The 24,576-nt window shown below is 37.0% G+C and overlaps 1 protein-coding gene across 1 annotated transcript; it reads right to left on the bottom strand.

The window, feature by feature from the left end:
- Positions 1-537: 537 nt before the first annotated feature.
- On the bottom strand, positions 538-16,813 carry LOC139724868 (decapping and exoribonuclease protein-like). The gene is made up of 6 exons (XM_071635992.1): positions 16,248-16,813; positions 13,212-13,411; positions 8,341-8,554; positions 5,419-5,557; positions 1,958-2,049; positions 538-890 (listed from the first exon to the last, which is right to left on the bottom strand). The coding sequence occupies exons 1-6, from the start codon at positions 16,532-16,534 to the stop codon at positions 737-739; spliced, it is 1,086 nt and encodes a 361-aa protein (XP_071492093.1). The 5' UTR covers positions 16,535-16,813; the 3' UTR covers positions 538-736.
- Between the last annotated feature and the right edge of the window lie 7,763 nt (positions 16,814-24,576).

The following is a 24,576-nucleotide window of genomic DNA, read 5'->3' as shown; positions in this document are numbered from 1 at the left end:
TAAACGATAATTATTACAACGATTGGCATTCAGAGGGCGCAATAATAACCGGCTTGATAGCACTAGCATATTATGTTTCTGTGCTTGAAGTGGTTAACGCCAATGATTTCTACGTAATTATTACATAGCGACCAGTGGGTTGACGTACAACAATATCATAATTTTATAAACGAGATGTCGACATTACACTTCACAAACAGAGCGTAGACAGGTGCGCATGGCTCCCCATATTATGGTCATTGCATTTTTAACGCTTACAAGATATCGTTATCTCGGTCAAATCGTTCTGAACTTTCACATTCTTAGCGATGCAACACTGTATACCATTTATCGCAATAATAAACTCTCAAATAATAATGTACACATGTAATACATTTCTGATAAAGGATGATTGAGACGTCAAGCCAACCTTCTTACGTGTATAAAATTGATACAGTTGCATTAAAAGCGTTCAAACTGCTGTTAAACGTAATATACAAACTGCGATATACAAGTATAAATGAATTCTCTACTAGTGTTATATTGCCATGCATCTATATACATTTAATATAAAAATCTAATCCATCTAAAAATCCATTCAAAGCAGCATTGTTACATGATTGCGTACGATTCGATTCAATAAGAAGTTGATATCATTTCTTGAGACAGAAAGAGTTTTCTATAAGAACGAATTCAGGTTTATTTACAATGCACAAGTGGGTGGTCATCATAGATGTCTATTCGTGACGTCATCCACTCATTCGGGAACCTTCAGGACATCTCGCAGATACCAATCCTTCAGTATGACGTAATCATCCTCCTTGCGACGGAAGCTGAACCGCCTTGCTTTCAACTGCCTCCTGATGTCTCGCCTGATCTCCAGCTTCTTTAGTCCCATACAGAAGACAGCGCTGTTGGAACACAAATCGCGAAAAGAAGATCCCACAAAACGAGTCATAAGAGCAGTACAGGCAATGACAGGTATTTCGGTATCAACTAGCATAATACATGTGTATGAAATATTTGGAATATTAATGTATATATGAAATATCAACAAAACTTACATTTTTTTCAGACAGGGAATGGTCTCCTTTAAATTCATAGAGTCTATAATCCTTTATAGGCGTATATTCTTTCAAAAGTCCAAATATGAATTAAAATGATAGCCTCCAAAGAAAAACACTTCACCTGAGGTAGAGCAGTAAATGCACCTTACATAACTCATTTCATTTGATGTTGGCTTACTAGGAAACACACTATAACGCATAGAGTCTTTCATGTATCACACAATTTTCAAATTCATTGATTAATATGATACGATAACTTGTTTAGGTCTTTTTTTTTCGAGAATTAAAGTCTGAAGGAGGACGCTGTACGCAATCATTTTCTGAATCAAAAGTCAGAGAAACGGACAAGAAAATTAAACTTAAGAGTTGAATGTACCATAATCGCCCTGTACTCTTTTATTACATACAGACCTCATACATGTTGTATCATCTAACTTGGCTGCATCATTGATTATCTGATTCAAATAGGTTATAGATATACTGATAATCTTATCATCGGTACTTAGCATTTCAACAACAACAATGGTGATTTCAAGATATTTGTCGACCTACCACACCAACAGCGTCTTTAATTGATAGAAGTTTCTTTATCTATTTTTCAAGTAGTATTTTTTGTGTTATGGCTGGTTTTTTGTATAATGAAAGAGTATGAAATAATCTAAGAATCAATAAAATTAGGGAACATTATGAGGTTATAGGGAGTCAATATATTTACATAATGTTTAAACAAAGTAATAATATATAGGCAATATATAGCAATGGTTGACTGTACTGTCGCCGAATTGGCAGCTGTATGCTTTTATGTCGAGTGCTATCATTTTGTGTGATTTTATGTGATATGAACATGATTTTTTTTCTCTTTTCTTGTTTCAAATTCAGGACCTAAGAAGGGAACGCTGTGGATATCATACCTTGGGTCGTCGTCCGGGATTTTCTTCCTGATGTCTGCGACGAGCGATAAAAAGTTGGAAACACACAACTCTGGATCCCAGAAGCCCTGGCCCTGGATAAAAAAAAAATCGATCTATCGATCAATCAATCAATGAAATGGCATAGAGAAAAAGGCATGGTATCTATAAGGAAAATATCCTTTCAATATAGGTATAATATCTCCTGTATACAAACACAACCCCCCCCCACATTATATTTTGTATATATATATATATATATATATATATGTTGATAAGGTAGTCCACGTGTTGGCAAGATAAAAAGATAAGTAACAAAGCTGCAACAAAGTTCATGCTGTATTCACCAACGGTTTATTTCTTCACACAAATTTTCGGGCGTCTCGCCGCCCTTTCTCAAGTGTTGATACTGAGAGAACAATAACAAAATTAAGCCATAACAATATATTGCAACCGTGTTACTAAGGATGCGCGCTTTAACGCATCCATGCTAGGCATCCTAACACCCAGCGCGCATCCTGGCAACAGTACAATGTTACGTCATAATGAAATTACAATGAGTATAAAGCATACATGAAAAAACTTGGCACGACTGATACAGAAGTAATTCCTCTGAATACGCAGCTGCGGTGGTAATGTAAAAGCAGTGCATTATTTCTTTCAAAATTCAACATACACATAAATTAACTTTAATTCTAGTGCATAGATAATCTTTACATAATCTGAAATTATCATGATCAATATAAACATTCGATTTTTAAAAATCAAACTGAATCGTCACACTGATGGTTATGCAAAATATGTGCAAGCAGTTTACCATTCCTTTCAAACTTCAGCATACACATACATTAACTTCCAAATTCTGGTGAGTAGATAGTCTTTAAATAATCTGAGACTATAGCATGAATATGAAATACGTGAAAATCATATTTTTCTTCTTTTGATTAAATAGATACGTCACAATACGTCTCGGAGTGGAAAAAAGACTGGTTCCAAGAAATGGTTAAAAGGAGCGTCAGCATTATATCACTCAAGCAATATAATGATAAGATCTATTGCAGCGGGGTAAACGGGAGAACATACAACAATAAGCGGCGCACCTACTTGTAAAAAGTGTAGTTCGTGAGCCATGATAGATCTATGTTCATGCCCTGTCCCTGGAAGCTTCGTGTGCGGATGATTGTTTTTAGTTCTTTCACGTGTCTTTCTTCAAATGCTTCCATGTCCTTGTATAAAATGCAACATTGCAGATCTGTTAGTGTGTGATTTGGTTTGTTTGTTTGTTTGGTTTGTTAACGTTTCAACAATCACAAAAGCACAATCATTAGAAGTCAAACACAACATCCAGTCGCACAACACTTCAACAAACCAAATCACACACTAACAGATCTGCAATGTTGCATTTTATACAAGGACATGGAAGCATTTGAAGAAAGACACGTGAAAGAACTAAAAACAATCATCCGCACACGAAGCTTCCAGGGACAGGGCATGAACATAGATCTATCATGGCTCACGAACTACACTTTTTACAAGTAGGTGCGCCGCTTATTGTTGTATGTTCTCCCGTTTACCCCGCTGCAATAGATCTTATCATTATATTGCTTGAGTGATATAATGCTGACGCTCCTTTTAACCATTTCTTGGAACCAGTCTTTTTTCCACTCCGAGACGTATTGTGACGTATCTATTTAATCAAAAGAAGAAAAATATGATTTTCACGTATTTCATATTCATGCTATAGTCTCAGATTATTTAAAGACTATCTACTCACCAGAATTTGGAAGTTAATGTATGTGTATGCTGAAGTTTGAAAGGAATGGTAAACTGCTTGCACATATTTTGCATAACCATCAGTGTGACGATTCAGTTTGATTTTTAAAAATCGAATGTTTATATTGATCATGATAATTTCAGATTATGTAAAGATTATCTATGCACTAGAATTAAAGTTAATTTATGTGTATGTTGAATTTTGAAAGAAATAATGCACTGCTTTTACATTACCACCGCAGCTGCGTATTCAGAGGAATTACTTCTGTATCAGTCGTGCCAAGTTTTTTCATGTATGCTTTATACTCATTGTAATTTCATTATGACGTAACATTGTACTGTTGCCAGGATGCGCGCTGGGTGTTAGGATGCCTAGCATGGATGCGTTAAAGCGCGCATCCTTAGTAACACGGTTGCAATATATTGTTATGGCTTAATTTTGTTATTGTTCTCTCAGTATCAACACTTGAGAAAGGGCGGCGAGACGCCCGAAAATTTGTGTGAAGAAATAAACCGTTGGTGAATACAGCATGAACTTTGTTGCAGCTTTGTTACTTATATATATATATATATATATATATAGTATATACATGTAATCAGTCAAACATGTCTACAGCGGCCACCGAAGGGAAACAACAAAAATGGTCGCTATAGACAGGTTTGTGGCCATTTTGAATATCAACACTTGCATTTTAAATCATATAATATTGCATGTTATGCTTAAAAAAAAAACAACAACCAGCAAATAAGTTTGCATGTGCAGCTGATACGCCGATTCTTGTTCTGTTGTTGTACAATTCATTTTATTTGTTGTTTTTTTTTCTAATTTGCCTGCTTCTGTTTTAAAACCAATATTTCAGGCCGGAGGAACTGCTCTGTTTCGTACCAGTTTGCATGAACGGGGCTCACGAATGCCGAGTTCGATGGATATTGATAATAATTATGTGAAGCTTACGTAAATTGCAACAAACAATACCCAGACAAGTACCATAACTATTGTCCTTATTAAAAGGAACTTAACTATATACTAATCAGTCGGCATTTTAGTAAAATTCTAAGATATTGATAGGAGTTGTCTTTGTCTTTGTAGCAGCTATTTACGGCGGCATTACTGAAGCCTAGATCTAATCCAGTCACGTTAGTGGTAAGACGGCTTTCCGTGGCAAAGAGCTGTATTAATTCTATCAATCGTGTCTGTGTGATTGTGACTGAGATAGGATTCGGTAGAATTTACGCAATGAATGTAAAAGACATCGTATTCATGGCTGATTAACGGTTCAGCTAAATTTTTGTGGCCGCTATACTCAGTTGGATATTCACCACGGGATACAAAATGAGTGGCCGCTGGCCGCGTTAGGCAGGTGGCCGCTATATGAAGGGTCCATAATACAGCAATTTCGTCAGGGGAATTTTTCTGTGGCCGTATAAGCAGGTGACCGCTATAGAGAGGTGGGCGCTAAGACAGGTTTAACTGTATATATAAGAGGTACACCGTATTCTTTTGCAAAATAAGAAGTAAATATTTTGCTTGATATTTGAACGTGTTACTCTTTTTCCTATATCTGCCTATGCCGCACTGCTCCAACCCGCACCGCTACTGTGACCATCAAATGGAATGCATGTTTTTACTCTTATCACAACCAGCGCACAGTGGTTATCACCATGGCAACAGAGTGTCATCTAAACTTTACCACTGCCTTGTTGGGTAGGTCCTCGTTCTTCATCATCTCCGTTGAGGGGACGACGTTCCTTTTGTCGTCCCTCCAGCCAACCACGATGTCGGAGACTCCGCTGATGTGGTTCTGCGACCACCACCTGAGCGTTTTGTATCTGGTAAAAAAGATATGATGGCGACACTTAAGAAAGAGGAAGATAGCCGGAGATTGAAATCGAGATCGAGATCGAGGCCGAGATCGATATCGAGGGGCGAAAGAGAGAGGGTGAGAAGGAGAGAGTAAGAGGGAAAGAGGGAGGGGGAGAGGAAGAGGGGGAGAGAAGTTTAAGGTAGCGGACTTGGTTTATGCTTGGGGCCAAATTTTTTTTTCTCTCCAAAAGAAAATAAAAAAGAATAGTGTCATGTGCTGCTATAAAGGCAACTAGAACAAAAAATTGAACTTATTGGAATGCCATAACTGTTCACTATCATCCCCTCCAATATTGTTCGTGAAATGTGCAGTGAAATTTTTGTAAAGCCAGTTATTAGGAGCAGTTACATTCACAGTTTGTGGACGAATGTTGAAATAAACTGTTAAACAAAGGTCACGGCCATTTCACCAAAGTGGTGGGGTGGGTCTTCTTTTAGCCACCCCAACAACACTGACTAACGTTTACAGAGGAAGATCTCTCCAACTGGCTGCCGCAGAGCTATACGGTAACAAACTACCTAGGCTTCTCAAGCAGGCTGATACAGCAGTTGATTGAGTTTTTTGGAAAAAAAATGCATTCATTTAATAAAGTGGAGTGTTTTGGTTGAGATGGAGGATTCAGATTTTAACTTTTTTGCGAGATAATCAGAAACCACTTTCAGCCACCCTCACGATATTGACTAATTTTCATAGAGGAATTAAGATCTATTCAAGTCAAAGCAAGTCGCTGCCGCAGAGTTACAGTAACAATCTAGGCGTTAAGCAAGGTTCCCACTTAGCCGAGTCGGAGTCCAGAGTTGTGCTGAGCTGTGCTAGCTTGAACTCGCGTGAACTCGCGTCAAATTTGTCAATTTTAATGAGCTGCGCATGAGTGATCTACGAGGCAACATCGAATTTACTACGATAGCGATACGAGTGATCCGAGCGTGATACGAGTCACACCGATATTGGAGCGAGTTGTGATGACCTGTGTACGACTTAAATCGAGCTTTCATCGAGTTATAAAGAGCTTGTTACGAGCCCGTTACGAGCCCGTTACGAGTCCGTTATGAGTTCGCGCAATCCCTGTGAAATGTGAATAATTCTATATCAATAGGTCAGTTCAATGCACTCTGAATAAGCGAACACAAAACTCGTTGCAAGTCGCAGAGCTCGATCTAAACTCGCGCTTAGCTCGAGGGCAACTCCCCCTTACACATACTGGTAGTAGGGTCGTAGTGCTCGTATTGCACTCTTCACAGCTCGAGCAGAACTCGCGTATATACTTGAAGGTGGTGAGTTACGAAGAGTTCATCGCGAGCTTCGTCCGAGTACTGAGAGTTTGTTACGAGTAGTACGAGTATATTACGAGTTAAAAAGAGTTTAGCACGAGTTACTTCGAGTTAGGGAAAATTTTAAACATGTTCAAAATTTTTTGAACCACTCACGAGTTCACGGGGAGTTTTGCAGATTGACTACGAGTTACGCGAGTTGTCGCGAGTTATCCCGAGTTACATGAAGAGCTTTACGCGAGTTAGCGCGAGTGCCCCTTTGAGGTAACTCGCCACAACTTGCCAAAGCTCGGCACTGTAACTCGGCTAAGTGGGAACCCTGCTTTACAGTAACAACTACCAGTCGGTAGCGCGTCTGCCTCACCAGGGGCGGATCCAGGGAGGACCGCAACCGGCGCACGCCCCCCTTTATTTTTTGTTGAAACAAGAGAAATAAAAAGAAAAAAAAATGGGGGAGGGGTGCGTGCGCCCCCCTTTAATTTTGTAAACGCGCCCCCTCTTTACGGAATTCCTGGATCCGCCCCTGCTCACGATCCTAAGGGCCCGGGTTCGAACCCGAGTCTGGACTGAGCAATGTTGTGTGTAATCATACCCTTCCCCTCTAGCAAGAGGCAAAACACTCTGTCCCTCGGATTGGACATAAAATGGAGGTCCCGTGTATGAGAAAGTTGCAACTCATGCACATAAAAGATGCCGCTTCATTCATTCATCGCAAAGAGCAGGGTGTTAAACCCGGTGAAGTGGTCCCACCTCACATCCAACTGGACCCCATGGAATACCAACTTAGTGTAGCTAAATATGGGCTATCCAGCCATCTTCTCAGGTGGAAATGAACAAATGAATAATAAAAATAAAATAAATAGGCATCTCAGGCTGGCTGATGCAGCAGTTAATTTAACAAAGGTGTTTAAAGAGTCTTTTAAAAACAGCCTGACAATGGATTAGGTTCTTCACTGAATGTTGAAGTTTTGTCACATTTCATCTCTCTTTCTTCTATCTATCAATTTCTACCTATCTCCCTTCCTGCATATAGAGCAGTACATTTATTTATTTTTGTGATATTAACAATATAAAAATATACTGATAATAGTAATAATATTATCATTATTATTATGAATATCATAATCATCATTAAATATCAATAACATCAATAACAATAATAATAATAGTAATGACAATAATTCTTATTATTACTATCATTCTATTCTTATTATTACTATATCATTAATAACTATCATAATTTTATCAATATAATCTGTTTTATAGATAATTTTTCGGGCAGACGACATATTTGAGAAGGGTATACATTCCTCCACTTTCAAAATTATGAGCTCCAATACTTGATGTTAAAACTATGTAGGCGGGGACGTTCAACGGAATGGGATTGTGTGAGATTATGGTTTGCTTTTATAGTACAAACAAAGTAAAATGTGAAATCGATCATAAAGTATGGGTGAGTGCAAGAGGGTAAACCTACCTGATGAAATTTTGTTTTAACCTGTACTCGGAAAGGTCTTTGTTGGTCTTCACATCGACGTAGTTCATGGGAGGGCGCTCGACCGCGTCCTTCCGCTCAGCTACAGTCTCCCCGCTGAACAGAAAGGTGTGGTCACCACACTTGCCCTTGGTTATCGAGTAGTACGAGGAACTGGCGTAGATTGGTTGGTCAATATCTGGCTGGCCCCCGTCAACTATTGGAATGAAAATTGATCAGATAACTTATAGACTTCATAGAATATAAAAGTGTATAGGCCTGTATGTATACATTACATCCGGCCTGAATACCTGATAAAATGATTACTATTCACAATTCCTGTTGTATTATCCACTTTTTCTCTATCGTATACATGCAGTATTCCTGAACACAATGCAATCAGTAAACAATACTTGTCAATCTTAACTACGATGATCATAATCATGAAAAGGAAGTAACTGTAATTGTCAAAGATTAGGCAGTTCTTACCATTGAACAACTAGATTGAATCAGGGAGGTGAGAGAAAACAGTGCACTCCCGTTATGGCGAACACGGTTCTAATGCAATTACGGTTACAAGGAAGTAAAAATTCAGGCCGCTCTGTGTGTGTGTGTTTTTTTTCCCCAATTGTTTATTTGTTCGGTTATAACGAAATTTCGATATAATAAAGTAAACTGCCGGTCCCGAGGACTTCGTTTTAACGGGAGTCCACTGTATTAGCTGACATTGGTCTATCCCCCCCCCCAAAAAAAAAAAAAAAAAAAATCTGTACATTCGTCATGCAACAGTCAACCCCAATCGAAGACGTCTATACATTTCACACTGATGGTCGATGGTCGAATACCAGAGCCTGTGTCTGAAGTGACGAACTAGCCATAGAGCTGAATTATTCATAAAGGAGTCCGGAGGGCATGATGTGCTCATGAATAACACGGTAAACGCCAAGCGTCAATTTCATTGACCTTTGAACTTGTCGGATACTTCATCAATATCAAAACCTGATCGGTACCTTTAGGTAATGTACCTGTGATGTGAATTTCATGGTCTTATCTCAAAGCTGTGGAAAGTATAAGAGTAATCACAATTGCAAATATGGCGTATACCAGAGAAAGTTCGTTGACTTTTTGCTCTTGGACCTTGTCGGACTTCACTAATATTCAAACATGACCCTCATCTTTAGCTGATGAACCTGTCTGACTGTGGTGTGAATTTGGTGGTCATAGCTTAAAGCTGTGGAAAGTTATTTTCAATAATAATACTATGAGTTACACTATACTTTGAGTTATATAGTACTTATCAGCTGAAGTTCATTGACCATTTGACATTTATTCTTGTCGGACTTCACCCATATTCGAATTTGACTGGCATTTTTAGGTTATGTACCTGTAGTGTGAATATTGTGATTATACCTCAAAGCTGTGGAAAGTTATTGAATGTACACCAAATTGTTGATGATGACGCCACCGCCCTTGCCGACGACAACCTTATTTGACGTATTTACACAAGCAAAGCACTACACAGTGTGAAATACATACATCTACATGACCGTGTTCATGCCCAACACAAACACCAGCATACATGCACACACATTACTTCTACAGATCCTACAGATGCAGATATACATACAGATCGCTGTTTACGTGTGCTACTTAAGAAATTTCGCTGTCGCATAACATTTTGCATCAAGTACCGTTTCATACTTCACTTGAATTTCAACGAAACCAATCAAACACAATAAGTAAACTTCGTTAGAATCAGAGATATAGCATGGGAAAGTTATAAACACACACACACACATACAGACTTGTGTATATAAATGTATACATATGAAAACACATTTATTTCACAAAAGTTCCCATGGTCACAGTCTAGTAAATTATCTACATGGTTCCAAGATATCAGATATCTTTAATGAATCACGATTATGCAATTATAAGTCCTTTAATTACATTTTTCTTTATATTGCATGATTTTCTTTTAAGAATTAGATTGTATTCCTTCTTTATGAATCTGTTTTTTTTCTTCTTTGATTGTACCATATTATTGTTATGCGCAGTTGAGCAAATATGCTTCATAGAAACTACGCAATATAAATTCATAATTATATATATATATATATATATATATATAGGGTACATGCAGGTAATATGAGACTGCAGGTAATATGGCACGCGTGACTTAAAAACCCTTATTACTCCACCTGAACCACTTCCTAAATGCATATAACGCCATCTATAGTTTGATATCATCACTGTGCTTAGTTCTTTATGATTTTCCTGCTCGCTGACTGAAAGTTTGGTGAGAATATCACCAAATACTGAAAAGATATGTAAAAATTACAGTATTTTTTAGCCTTGATATAAGATTTGACATTTCACCAATTACGCTGGTGTAAGTAAAGTTATTGTGTGTGAAATCAATTCTTTGCATTTTACGTAAGCTCATTGATTGGTTTAACCAAAGAAAGTGTGTTTTGGTCTATGTACTGTACTAAATATGTGTTATATGGCTTCAAAGATGACCAACAAGACCCAACAAGCTGCAGGTAATATGAGACGTCAATATGGCGGACAGGTTTTATTGACATCTCTGATTTCAAGTGACTTGCCTAATTAGATAGAAGCCAACATCAAAATACTTCATTTTCTTCTCTGACAGTTTTTTTATATTCAAAGTACACAAAGTACAACACACAGCTATATGAACATGTATGTAAATTGATATTTGTGTACTTTAGATAGGGTGCTTCCAAATTGATGCCACAATTAATTTCGTGTGCTATAATCGTCAGTTTAAGTGTTATTTTATGTGTTCGATACTGTACACGATTACTTCAAACATTTGAATTCACAATTTTCATAGTTTTAACCATAAAAGACTGGGGTCTCAACGTTTTGTGTGATATTTCCGCGGTTTTTATTATTTTTTATCAATTTTCTTTTTGCAACTGAGCTAGGCCAGGCCTAGCTCAGTTGCAAAAAAAAAAGAATAATAAAATATAATAAAATGCCCATCAGGATTATCTTTTTTTCCTTGAACTTTTGTGCAACATTTGATACCTATTTTGTAAAAATAAAAGTAAAAGACCTTTACGTAATAATCTCATGTCGGTAATGAAATCTCATGTCGGCGTCAAATTTGAGAATTTCTGAGATTTGTGTACAAACACACGGAAAATTGCGTTTCATGCTTAAAATCATTTTTTGGCTTAAAATTGTGTTATTTGTCTCAGTTTTAGATAATATTCATATGATATCTATTAAAATTAAATAGTCATACAACAACAATAGAAAAAACTCATGAATTTAAGACATAAGATTGTCATTTTAACATTGACACAATGTCTACCATGCACAGTCTCATATTACCTGCACATGCAGGTAATATGAGCCTTCTGCGATGATGTCATAATTTACATATTAACTGTCAACAAAAATATTTGATTGGTGCAAATGCTATATAAAAGGAAGGATGAATAGTTGCTAATTCCCAAAAACAAAGTTTGATGGGTGTCTCTGTATGCATCTTCATGCCATTTATGCAAATGAGCTTAATAGTCTCATATTACCTGCATGTACCCTATATATATATATGATAGATTCTCTTTTTTTAAGATAAACGAAAAGGATATCCATCTTATTAACCCTTTAAAGCCCAAGGGGGTGGGGCATATTGTTCCCACTATACCATATTATTTTCAATTGCCACCCTTTCGCGCTTCATCCAATTTCAATCAAATTTGGTGACTTTTCCTAAAATCTGATTGCAAACACTTTACTACATAATTTAACGAAGTTTGATATTGCTGGTTGCCATGGCAATCGTAAACTGACAACTATGTTAGTCAGATTTTGCGTTTTTCTGTTCCGATTTCAATTAGCGATATAATAGGGGATGAAAGCGACAGAGATAATTGGGACAACGGTATTTTCAAAAATATACCCTTTTATTTTGTGTCATTTTGATTTTTTCACACAAGTTTTGCCCGTAGTATCATTTGTTTAACTAAAAACTCCTAATCAAGAAAATATGAAATGCGATAACTACGCTTGTACCTATCCAAAATAATTCATCACAGGTATCATAATGCATTTCTTAATATGGTAATGAATAGCGCCCCTTGTGTTGACCTTGAGATATATAACTACAACAAAGAATGAAGTTTGTGTCACTGATTGCTTGTGGCAAATATGAAATGATTTTCCTATATATAACAAGACATCTATACGGGAATGAACAAATGCTGCTGAGTACAGAAAAATGTTTTTAGTATAATTATTTCCTATGTATTTCTTTATATTTAGGTGAAAAGCGCCTCCATGGGTAACCTCGAGAAAGTTCAATGTTAGGTCATGTAGAGTTTGAGTTGCTCTACTCATGTGCCAAATATGATCGTGTTACATCAAACAAAAACGAAATTATGGGGGGCACAGTGTGCCTCCCCACATGGGTCTGGGAATGGTCAAAATAGACTGGGCTTTATTGAGTGAACAGAATGAATGTTTGAAGGCTGCTTTTCGGCAAAGAAGTCTTCCAGTGGACACGGGCTTGTGATTCCTAAATAATCTACAGTCTTGTGTCCAATGAGTCAGCCATCGAATTGCATGTTATAGTGGGCTCCATTATTCATTCTTTTATTTAACCTAACTGACTAAATATATGTCACTTTAAGCATTTTGCCGATCAAATACAGCACGGACAATCGCAACCTCTCGTTTGGATTCTGTATCTTGTATCATGCTTTCTTATCATCTATAATTATAATCGCAAATGTCTTACATTGTTTTCATTTTGTATGGAGAATGTAACACGGAAAAAAAGGTAAAGATGGGATCTGAGAGAGACAGGCGTCTTTTCATGTTGAATAGCTTACCGCTTGTGACGTACTGCTGGAATTTCTTCCCGCCGAATCCCAAAGGTTGCGGTGCTTCGTTGAGTCGGAGGTCCTTTACGCCCTCGAGGTAGTAAGTCCCGTGGTAACGCGTTACCATCAAGTCGACCTCCTCAGCATCGTTTCCAGCACGGAGAAGGCGGGCTAGAATGCCGCGACGTGCTACGAAGTCGACGTCGAGTCTGAGAACAGATCAGATAATGAGTATAACAGCTAGGGGCGGATCCAGGAATTCCGAAAAGGGGTGGAGGCGCAAAAAATATTTCTGGTGCTACTTCCGGGTTTATACATACAATAATTCTACAGTTTCATTTTTTAAAAGAAAAGTAGGGGCCTACACGTGGTTATAGCTCGTTATTCCTAAGGCGTTATTCCGAAGGCGCTTTATTCCTAAGATTCGTTATTCCGAAGGTTCATTATTCCGAATTTCATTTTCGGATTAACCAACCTCAAGGCATAGGGAATTTGCGTGTTTCGGATTAACGACCCTTCGGAATAACGAACCTTCGGAATAACGAAAAGCACCCCTAAACGTTCCCTCTATATACTTGTTACTAACTTATAATCAGGGTAATATAATTTCCCCTTGCTTTCTGAACGAGGTAAGTGCTTTTTTGCTCATTTTAAAAAGGTGAAAATATATAGAATTATCTTCACGTTCTGATATGTTTTTCATACGAGACGTCACGAAATGTTGTGGTTTTCTCATTCAATATGGCGGCACGGAAACTTATTTTTTCAATCAATTTTTCAGATTTTTTTAGATTTAATTTTCATTGATGTGTTCTACTGGTATTGCTGCATTCACTCAATCCAGACGTATATTTGGGTTTCATTCCTCTTTAAATCTGGGATTTAATGCGTGCGTGTGCAGGAATATCATTCCTTCAGTTTCTCTAATGCGGCCACGAACTGATCTCATCAGCCCGATGAGGGCACTTTGATACCATGCGAGGTTTTTTCTTTGTTTTGTTTTTTATATTCTTCACCATCTTCTGTTGAGTCCGAGACGTTCCTCACGGTTTTCACGAGACATTTTCTCCTGCGACAGTTATTGCTCCCTTTGAAATTATTAACTGCGCGCTAAGCCGAACATAAATTCTTTCACAAACATAGTCATAACCACAATGCTAATCCTGATTCTCACATCAAACTAAACCGAAAATCCTATCACGTAGCCCTTATCCTAATCCTTACCCAAACAAAGTTCAGCGGAACATATGCAGAAAGAACACCATCATGTTTTGGTTCCCTTTGCTGGACTTTCTTTTCCAGGAGTGGGGATTCCCCCTCCATTAAATACCCACCCCATGATGATATGGTAGTCTTCTCTAGAAAGACCCTTATATTTTTCTTACCTCGACGAGCGGGGATTCCCACTTCTCCGTAAGCATATACTCGCCAAGCACCCGTATCACGAATACATGCATTATAGACATGATTACTACAGTACCCCTCTATGTTTTTTTTTTTTTCTTTTGAGGGGTGGGAATTCCCACTCAGCACACTGAACATGAACACACTCACCGGGGGCAGCCGATGTGGCCGGGATATAGAGTTTAGCATTGTGCTGGCAGTGCGCTGGGATGTCTATACATGTGTGAGCGGGGATTCCCACTTCTCTATAAGGCCTAATCCTCTTGTACTGATATCATGAATACATGTATTATAGTCATGATTACCCCTCTAGTTTTTTTTTTTTTCTTTTGAGGTGTGGGAATTCCCACTCAGCACACTGAGCATGAACATATACATACTCACCTGGGGCAGCGGATGTGGCCGGGATAATAGGGTTTATCATTTGTGCTAGCAGTACTCTATCGGATGTCTATATCGTAAGGATGTAGGACCTATATCTTCGTTTTGCGTTATTTATTCTTGGATTGTGTTTTTTTTTCCACTAGAAAAAAAAAATCATGATTAAATCAACACAGATATTTAATTGCCACCGTCGTGTTGTGACGAAACGTAACAAACAACATACCCATCTGTGATAAGCATGAATAACACATCAGAATGTCGGTCTCGTGGACCTTTCCCCTCTCTCTCTCTCTCTTTTTGCCTTGTGTCGGACTCATGGGTATTATTTTGCGAAGTGTCGAACTCGTGGGCCTTGCTTGTTTATACTGTCGGAATCATTGGCCTTATTTGCCTACAGTCGAGCTCATAGGCGCAATATACATGACACTTTTTTTTAAAGCTCCAAATCCTACTTTCGTACAAAGTAAGAGGGAGAGTCACATTAAGGGAGCTGTTCGTTATTCCGAAGGTTCGCTATTCCGAAGGTTCGTTATTCCGAAGGTTCGTTAATCCGAACCACACAAATTCCCTATATCTAGAGGTTCGTTAATCCAAAAATGAAAAAGGGTTCGTTAATCCGAACATTCGTTAATCCGAAAATGAAATTCGGGATAACGAATCTTCGGACTAACGAGCCTTTGGAATAACGAGCTGTAACCCATATTAAACCTCTCGTTTACACGTGAAAAGTTATACAACAAACACTGAGAATCGTGTGATGTCAAGGCTGTAGGTTATCAAACGTCATGCAACCTCTTCTACTATCTTAAAAATCTGACAGGTTATGTATGTAGTTCTTATACTGTCACACAAGGTATAGGCTACCTATATTCTGCTTTGTCGCGAGTCTGCTCGAATATCATTACCTGCTTGATCGTTATCAAAATCCAATTACTCTTTTTCTGACTTTTTAATGATTGTCTGATTCTGATTCTGAGTCTGTTATCCTCATCATTATTAGTATCACTATTGATATCGTAACTGTTTATAATTTCCCTACCTTTTTATTTTCTATTGACAGTGATGAAATTCGGAGCATATTCTTATAACAACGACAATTGGCAAAAGAAAAGATTTATTTGGATAGTGTCCGGCTAAGGAAAATCTTGCAATCAATTGAAATTGCTAGTAAAGTAAGAGACCAATCATTCTAATTTTGCGAAAAGTTCAGCAAACTCTATCTAGTTTCAACAAATTTCTACTATATCTTGATCTTACTTCATTTCTGGACCCTTTCCGGCGGGTTTCATGATTCCCTTTTCCTTCAACTCCTTCTGGTGGTCTCGAATCCATTCTAGAACGGGAGTCAGCGATGTCGGCTGCACACCGCTGTGATCCCTGTCGACATAGTCGTCGATGCCGTGTAACAGGTCGAAATTCGGTCTGTCGTCAGGTTCGACAAAGAATCGGCGATTTCGCAGATCATTGCAGTAATTCTGGTCTTCGTCCGTAGAGAATGTCCCAAGAACGACGTGATCATGAAATCCTACGTCATTGCTAGCCATGATACCGTTCTGCTGTGGTCGGCTTTAACAGAATGATATTGTAGTTTGTTGTCCAAATTTTGAAGAGCTCTTTCGGCGATCGCGAATGTTTCCCGGGCGATCCCTAACAGCAATGAAATTACTAAGAGTTAATCAGACACAAGTCCTAAAGATATATATTCAGGAGTAAGTTAGTGTAGGTCGCCACAAGATGCCGCTGATAAATGTTCACAGAGAGAGTAACCCCAGAATGACTAACCAGAACATGTACAGATATATATATTGAAACACTGGAAAGAACAAGCAGACGCAAAACGCAATATTCTTCCCGCTCATTACCATAAAATACCTCGCACTAAAACTACTGCTATATAGCCATTAATGACAGGATTTAGAGTCTGAAGCAAAGACTATGACTGCGGATTGCACTATGGTCGCTCGAGATATTCCTGTCCACGCAATAATTTCGCAACAGCGTTTTGGGTGTAACTGTGATTTCATTATGCGTGTCGTATGATGGGTGGCTATTCTGCAATCAGTATTTTCATCTATTTCATGTTGCCATCATTTTTTTTTTTTTTTTGGGGGGGGGGCTGGTGTGTTTGCTGGTTGGTTACTTCGGATGGGTTGAGAAGGGAGGATTTTAAAGCAATTGTTCAGCAAACATGCTAATGCTGATTTAACTTGTGCTTAAAGATAATATAAAGTTTTGGTACCTCAAAAGTTTCCCTGAGTTTCCTTGTCTTAGTTTGTGTTTCAGGTTAAAGCACCTTTCATATAACTAACACTGAGACTTACTACGCCCCAAAGTGCTCTCATGTCTTAGTAATCATGCAATAATGGTTTCGTATTAGAGCAGAGCGGGCTCTAAAAAATTAGAACGAGCCGTTAGTTTGACTCGACGCGGTACCACGAGAATCAATATACACGTATTGTACGAAACCATTATTGCATATGATTACTAAGACCTAAGAGCACTTTGGGGCGTAGTAAGTCTCAGTGTTAGTTATATGAAAGGTGCTTTAACCTGAAACACAAACTAAGACAAGGAAACTCAGGGAAACTTTTGAGGTATCAAAACTTTATATTATCTTTAAGGTTAGCGTAAATATTTCCCAGTCAATTTCGCACCTCTCTCAATCCAATTCCTTATTGCTGCATCCCATTTAGCAAAATCTAGCCTAGATGACATGTTCGGTACTTCAATTTTATGATCTCTTCATACGACTTTATATTGGAGGGAATAAATTACCTCTAACTTCATTCTAATTAACACTTTTTCAACTGAAATTCATAAAACAAGCACCATTTCACTATTCGTTCATTCAATTTAGAATGATAATTATAGTCACATGATCAGGTATTTGCTGCGCTCGTTCATTCAAATTCATTTTGGGGCATCCAGTTTAACATGTTCTGCAGTTAGCAGACATGTTTATGTTTTGGTTCTTTACTTTCTTTCATCATAGTTATTGTTTTGTAAGCATCATAACATTTCATATTTTCCGGGACCGGGATTTTTTTATGCCTCCGCCACGAAGTGTCGGCGGAGGCATTATGTTTTAGGGTTGTCCGTCCGTCCGTCTGTAATCAATTTTGTGGACAGCGTAACTAAAAAACCGTTTAAGGGTATCCTAATGAAACTTGGCATGTATATGTATGAGTGGGCGAAGTTGTGCCTATCAACTTTTGGGTGCACATGCTCAAGGTCAAAGGTCAAAAGGTCAACGTCAAATGTTTAGAGGACAAGTTCAACTTCACAGACATGTGGATTGAGTGAATGCAGCAATATTAGTAGAACACATCAGTGAGAGTTTGAGTAAAATCGGACAATCCGTGCAAAAGTTATGATATTTTTTTTCCAAGTATCTGCACAGTCACTGCCGGATGATAAGACTACTACGGCTTGTGATGTCCCCTGCGTACAACTGTATAAAGAGTATATAAAGAAAATGCGACATATTTTTACTTTTCTCGCATAATGACAGAACACTTGACTTCCCTCTTTCAGAAGGCAGGGGGGAATAATACAATGTATTATCCTTAAACATACGTCAGTGACAAGTCGAGGAAATGTGCACTTTTTTCAAAAAGTAAAATTTTGTGAAATTCTCTTTATACTTTCTTTTTCAAGGAGTCTTTTTCAAGGAGAGTTACAGAACAACCAACTCGAGTTATATAGGGTCAAAAATACGATACTTTTACTGCTAAACAGTGTGTGGATAGAACAAAAAGTTACATAGAAATACATGTTTAAATGTTCTCACTTAAAAAAAAAGAAATAACATGACGTAAATTTGTATGAATATGTTTTGAGTTTGACTGCCCATTCGCGAAATTGAATGACTCAACTACCCTTTACGGCGAGTGATGGCTACTTTGAATGAACGTGGAGTACCAGCCAATTTGAATACCCTTTTTTCGAATTCGAAAGCTACATTCATTGATTGTAATGCTAATTTGAACGCACAAGTTGCAAATTTGAAAGACAGGCTGTGCAATAACGAGGGTTTTTTGTTTTTGTTTTTTTCTAAATTGAATGAACCTTCTATTACATGGACTAACATAAGTGCGAAATTGGCAGGGAAACCTATAATAATGAAGACACCGAGGGATTGCAATTGGGATAAATCAAGAACTTTGTTTGTGCAGGTATAAAAGTACAAAGCAACTGGACAGTCGTGAGTTACTGGACAAAATAATAGTCGTCATGAGTCGTTTACATTGTTATATGGCTGCAACAAGTGATGATTATTTATTACATGTACGGTATTTTTATTCTCTATTTTGTTGCCTAGTGGGATTTGATACCCTCGTGTGAAAATTATGTGTAAAACGAAATCAAAATGCTATACTGTGCCTATACTGCATGTGAAACATGGATTCTTCTATGCGGTACACGTTTACATATACATAAACGATTTTTTTTTCTTGTCAGACATAACATTTGGTTTACAACAATTGTCATCAGCTATGTAATCAGTTACCTCAGGTTCAATGGAGAAAGACACTGAGCTGAACCGAAAAGTAAAAACAAAAAAATCAAGGCAATTAGAATAAAAACTGCCTTTCACTTCCTTCAATGTAGCTCATTCGATAGTTCAAGTTCAAGTTCAAGTTCGTATTTATTCGTTTTTTTCCACAATATATAACACAAACATAAATCTCACTTTCTTAAGTGACAAAATCAATGCATACAATTGTACAGAGAAAACAACAATAATAGCAACAAAAAAAAAACTAACAGTAGCGATACATTGCAATAATTGCTAAGATAACGAAAGTGAAATAGTTTTCAATATATGCACTGTGTGAAAAAAAAAAACGGAGGGACCCACTAAAAAGATAGAGCTTGTAGAGTGTGGGCCCCTCTTTTATTAGAAGTCCGATGTAAAAATTGAATTGAAAACAGCAAAAAATCCGCACAAAAAGTTCGTCACAAAAAAGTTTGGCAGCCCACTAAGAGACAGACGAACAAACAGTTATACAATGTATACATAAAACAACTACAAACAGAGTAATGAACATGCAACAGGACTGGGACAGCAATAAGACTACTTGTAGGAGGAAAAAAAAAACTGACTTGACGACACAAGAGGAAGCAAGACTATAGCGTGATAAAGAGGTAACAAAATAGACAGGAATATGCAATACAGATGACGATCCTCGGAGGTTTGAGGAAGAAAAAGAAGAAGAAAAAAGAATATAGAACAAACCTTGCAACTGCGAAGTATAGGTTAAAGAAAATCTTATAATCAAGGTTTGAGCAATAGTTATAATAATAAAGAGAACGGCAATGCCGATATTGCGGATGAGTAACAAAGTAAGCCTATAAACTAATCTGATTCTGCTAGTCGTCATTATAAGATTGTAAAAGAAAAGACTTTAATCTCCTTTTAAATGAGTATATAGATGGAGCAGATTTTAAATCATGATTCAGGGAATTCCAATAATTTGGTCCAGTGTAAATAAGTGTATTCTTTGCTAAAATCGTTCAAAGAAGTGGTAAATGAAACTCGTTAGAACGTCGGGTGGGGTAATTATGGAATGATTGATTTTTTTTTGAAACATAAAATCAAAGATAGGTGGGAGTAATTTGTTATCATACATATACATAAATTGACCTAAGTTAAATAAGAATAATTCGTTGATTTTCAATAGCTTATAACAGTCAAACAATGCATTTGTATGTGAACGTGTAGGATAATTAGAAATGATACGGAGGGCTTTCTTTTGCAATAATAACACTCTATTCAGCAGTGTCTGATGAGTATTGCCCCAAGCTAAAATTCCATAATTAAGGTAAGGGAGTATCAAAGAGGAGTATAACACTAGAAGGGTCTTTTCAGGAATATAAAATTTCAGTCTATTCATAACACCTATATTGCGAGAAATAATTTTGCAGATATGATCTATATGTATTTTCCAAGAAAGTTTATTATCTACAAAAATACCAAGAAATTTAAAATATGACACACTTTCTAAATTACAATCATTCAGGACTATTTCTGAGTTCAAAGAATCAACAGTATTGCTGAAAAGCATATATTTTGTTTTTTGAACATTCAAAGATAACTTGTTAGCTCTGACCCAGTTGGTCACTTTTTTCAATTCCGTATTTACTTGTTGCACTAGAACATCGATATCGTTATGGGCAAGAAAAACACTGGTATCAAAGTGTATAACAGAAAGTAGCTCTGAAACAGAGGAAAAATCATCGATATAAATGATGAATAACAGCGGCCCTAGGAGACTTCCCTGTGGAACGCCACACTTAACATCTCTTATAACTGAATGATTATCTTTAATTGAAACAAACTGTTTTCTGTTAGCTAAATAACTCTTGAACCACTCCAAGGCCTTCCCACGTATTCCATAGTGCGATAACTTATGGAGCAAAATGTTATGATTAATCCTATCGAAAGCCTTGGAGAAGTCCAAGAATATACTAATTAAATGAGAATGGTTGTCGGTTGCATTAACAACTTTATCAATAAAATGAAGAACTGCATGGATGGTACTGTGTCTCTCTCGAAAACCAAACTGGCAATTTGTGAATATTTTGTGCACATTGCAAAAATTAATAATTCTGATGTATATTATTTTTTCTAAAACTTTCGACAATGAAGATAATAAAGAGATTGGACGATAATTGCTGACATCCAGATTATTACCTTTCTTAAATATTGGAATTACTTTAGCCAATTTCATTTTATCAGGAAAAATACCATTAGAAATTGACAGATTAAAAATGTGGGCCAAGGGATCTGCAACTGAGGATATAACACCTTTAAGGATACAATTATCTATATCATCATAACCAGAACTTCGTTTGTTTGTTAAAGAGGATACAATGTCGATAATCTCATGTCTATTTGTTGGAGTTAAAATTGGTCTAAAAATTCAGTGAAATTCTGTTCTGTAGCCGGAATACCATGAGCGAGCGTTTCACCTATTTTTGAAAAATAAGAATTAAAAATATTTGCAATATCAACAGGGTCATCAATTGTTTCATCATCCCACTTTATTTCACCAATTTCTGCTTTTTTATTCGGAATATTCATAGCCTGTTTTAAAACTTTCCAGGTATTCTTAATATCAGACTTGTATCTCAACAGCTGCTGAGAATAATACCTTTTCTTTTCCAAACGTAAAATCCTGGTTAATGTGTTTTTATATGATGTATATTTGTTCTTTGTTCGTTCAGTTTTTTTCCATTTTGTATTTATAATACAATCGATTTTTTTCTGTTTATTGAACGGAGAATTGATTTGGAAATCCATGGTAACCTAGGTGTCTTTTTATAATCCATTTTACTTTTTTGCTTTGGAATAATAACATCCAAAAGAAAATTAAACATTTCCATGAAATTATCAAAAGACTCATTAACATCATCGCTTTCATACACTCGTGACCAATCAGCATTTTCAAGAGCAGCATCAAGACTGGCTAATTTTTCACATGAAATTTTGCGTTTGAATAAAGGAGATGAAGGTTTTGCGTCATTGACCAAGGTTTTCAAAGTAAAGTGGGTCATAATTGGATCGTGGTCGGTCACATCTGAAAGAACTATAAAAGATTCGGGAAGGGGTAAGATATTGCAAAACAAATTGTCAATTAAAGTAGCAGAGTGATCCGTGATGCGAGTCGGTTTGGAAATGAGTGGCAGAAAGGATGAAGACAAAAGTGTTTCGAGAAACTCGTTGGGGATATGATCATTTCCAGATTTTAGCAAATCAATATTAAAATCAACAAGAAGAAAGCAATCCTTATTTCGAAAGACTGGGTTTTTTTTTACACGTCTGAGAGATAAGTCACAAAATCTAAAATATTTGAATTTGGAGGTCTGTATATTATGCCCAATAACACATTCCTACATCCTGGGATATAAATTTCTACAAAAAGAGATTCAATGGTGTTATCCATTCTAGAAATGTCGTTATGAACAATACATTTGTAAATACTTGATACGTAAAATGCCACACCGCCTCCACTTCTGTCCGATCTATTACTGACATACATATTGTACCCGTCAATTGCAAAGGAATCTTCCGTAGTGGAAGTCACCCAGGTTTTGCTCGTTGACAAAAACATGGAAGCGACGCTGGATTCTACTGAACCCCCCCCCCGCAAAAAAAAACAAACAGCGTTCAGGCCTATGTGTTGACCTTATATGAGACTAAATTAGACAGCACCATAACAGACATTTCCGATTATTTTTTTTTTTTCACAAAGACAGTTTATTCACTTAAAATTCAGGTACAAAATATATGTTACATACTAAAGGCAAATAACATAATTTGACAGGCATCTATAAACCGTCTAAATACATGTACTGTAAATACGATTCCAATTGATTCCAATTGATTGACAAAACCTTTAGTTTTTAAAGACCTATAGTCATCTATTTTCTTCCTTTAAAGATTGACAAAATTGGGTAAAAGCTATGATTTATTCTTATTTCTGGCAGAAAATGTAAGTATTTTGAATACAAATAAACCACATTGTATAACACTTAAGGTTTCCGTAGAAGCAAGTAGAAACGTTTTTCTAGTAATTTGAGTTTGATTCTGTAACGCAATTTCCCGTATTTGTGAAATAAATCTTTGAGAAACATCGCATTCCCAAAACAAAATTAATGTGCAATCGTTTCTTTGGAGCCAGAACAAAACGAACACAGGTCTGTGTTAGAGATCCCCACTGCAAAAAGTAATTTATTAATACCTACATTTCTTTGCAGAATTTCATATTTCACAGAAAAAAAGCTAACAAATTTGATTTAGGGTAGACCTACAAGGAACGACATATACCGGGTGTCCCCAAAAAAGCGGAACGGTGGATTTTCAGTACCTTGCGTTCTAAAAGTGATATATTTTTTGACATCATTAGAAAGAGCATCTTCCGCGAAAGACCATGACACCAAGATCATTAAATTTGGTTGAGCACTTTTTGTTCTACGCCAATTTCTGTAAATGCAGTCATTTTCAATTTTTTGCGACTTATGAGATAATAATTTGGGTGCGACACGCGTTCCATACGGTGAATTGTGTAAGCTCGTTGATCAATGTCAACAAAAGATAACGCTTTCATATTGGGAGCGCGCGCACACACACACACACACACACACACACACACTGTTTTTTCCTGGCCTGTGCCCAATGTGAAAGCTGTATCTTTTGTTGACATGGATCACCGAGCTTACACAATATTCACCGTATGGATCGCGTGTCGCACTCAAATTATTATCTCATAAGTCGCAAAAATCCGGCGAAATTTGACAATGACTGCATTTTCAGAAATTGGCGTGGAATAAAAAGTACTGAACCAAATTAAATGATTTCGGTATCATAGTCTTCTGCGGAAGATGCTCTTTCTAATGATGTCAAAAGATATATAACTTTTAGACCGCAAGGTACTGAAAATCCACCGTTCCGGTTTTTTTTTTTTTGGGACACCCGGTATATATTGATCCAGTATAAATTTGGGTTAACTATTATTATTTCTTCCCATTTCCTCTCTAAGATTTAGATGGTTGAAATATCTTATCGCATAATTTTCAGTGT

Source organism: Diadema antillarum, unplaced genomic scaffold (genome assembly GCF_040938485.1).
Source record: "Diadema antillarum isolate AM-2024a unplaced genomic scaffold, OU_Dant_1.0 seq00000002_RagTag, whole genome shotgun sequence".
Classification (NCBI taxonomy): domain Eukaryota; kingdom Metazoa; phylum Echinodermata; class Echinoidea; order Diadematoida; family Diadematidae; genus Diadema; species Diadema antillarum.
This window is presented reverse-complemented; position numbering and strand designations above follow the sequence as displayed.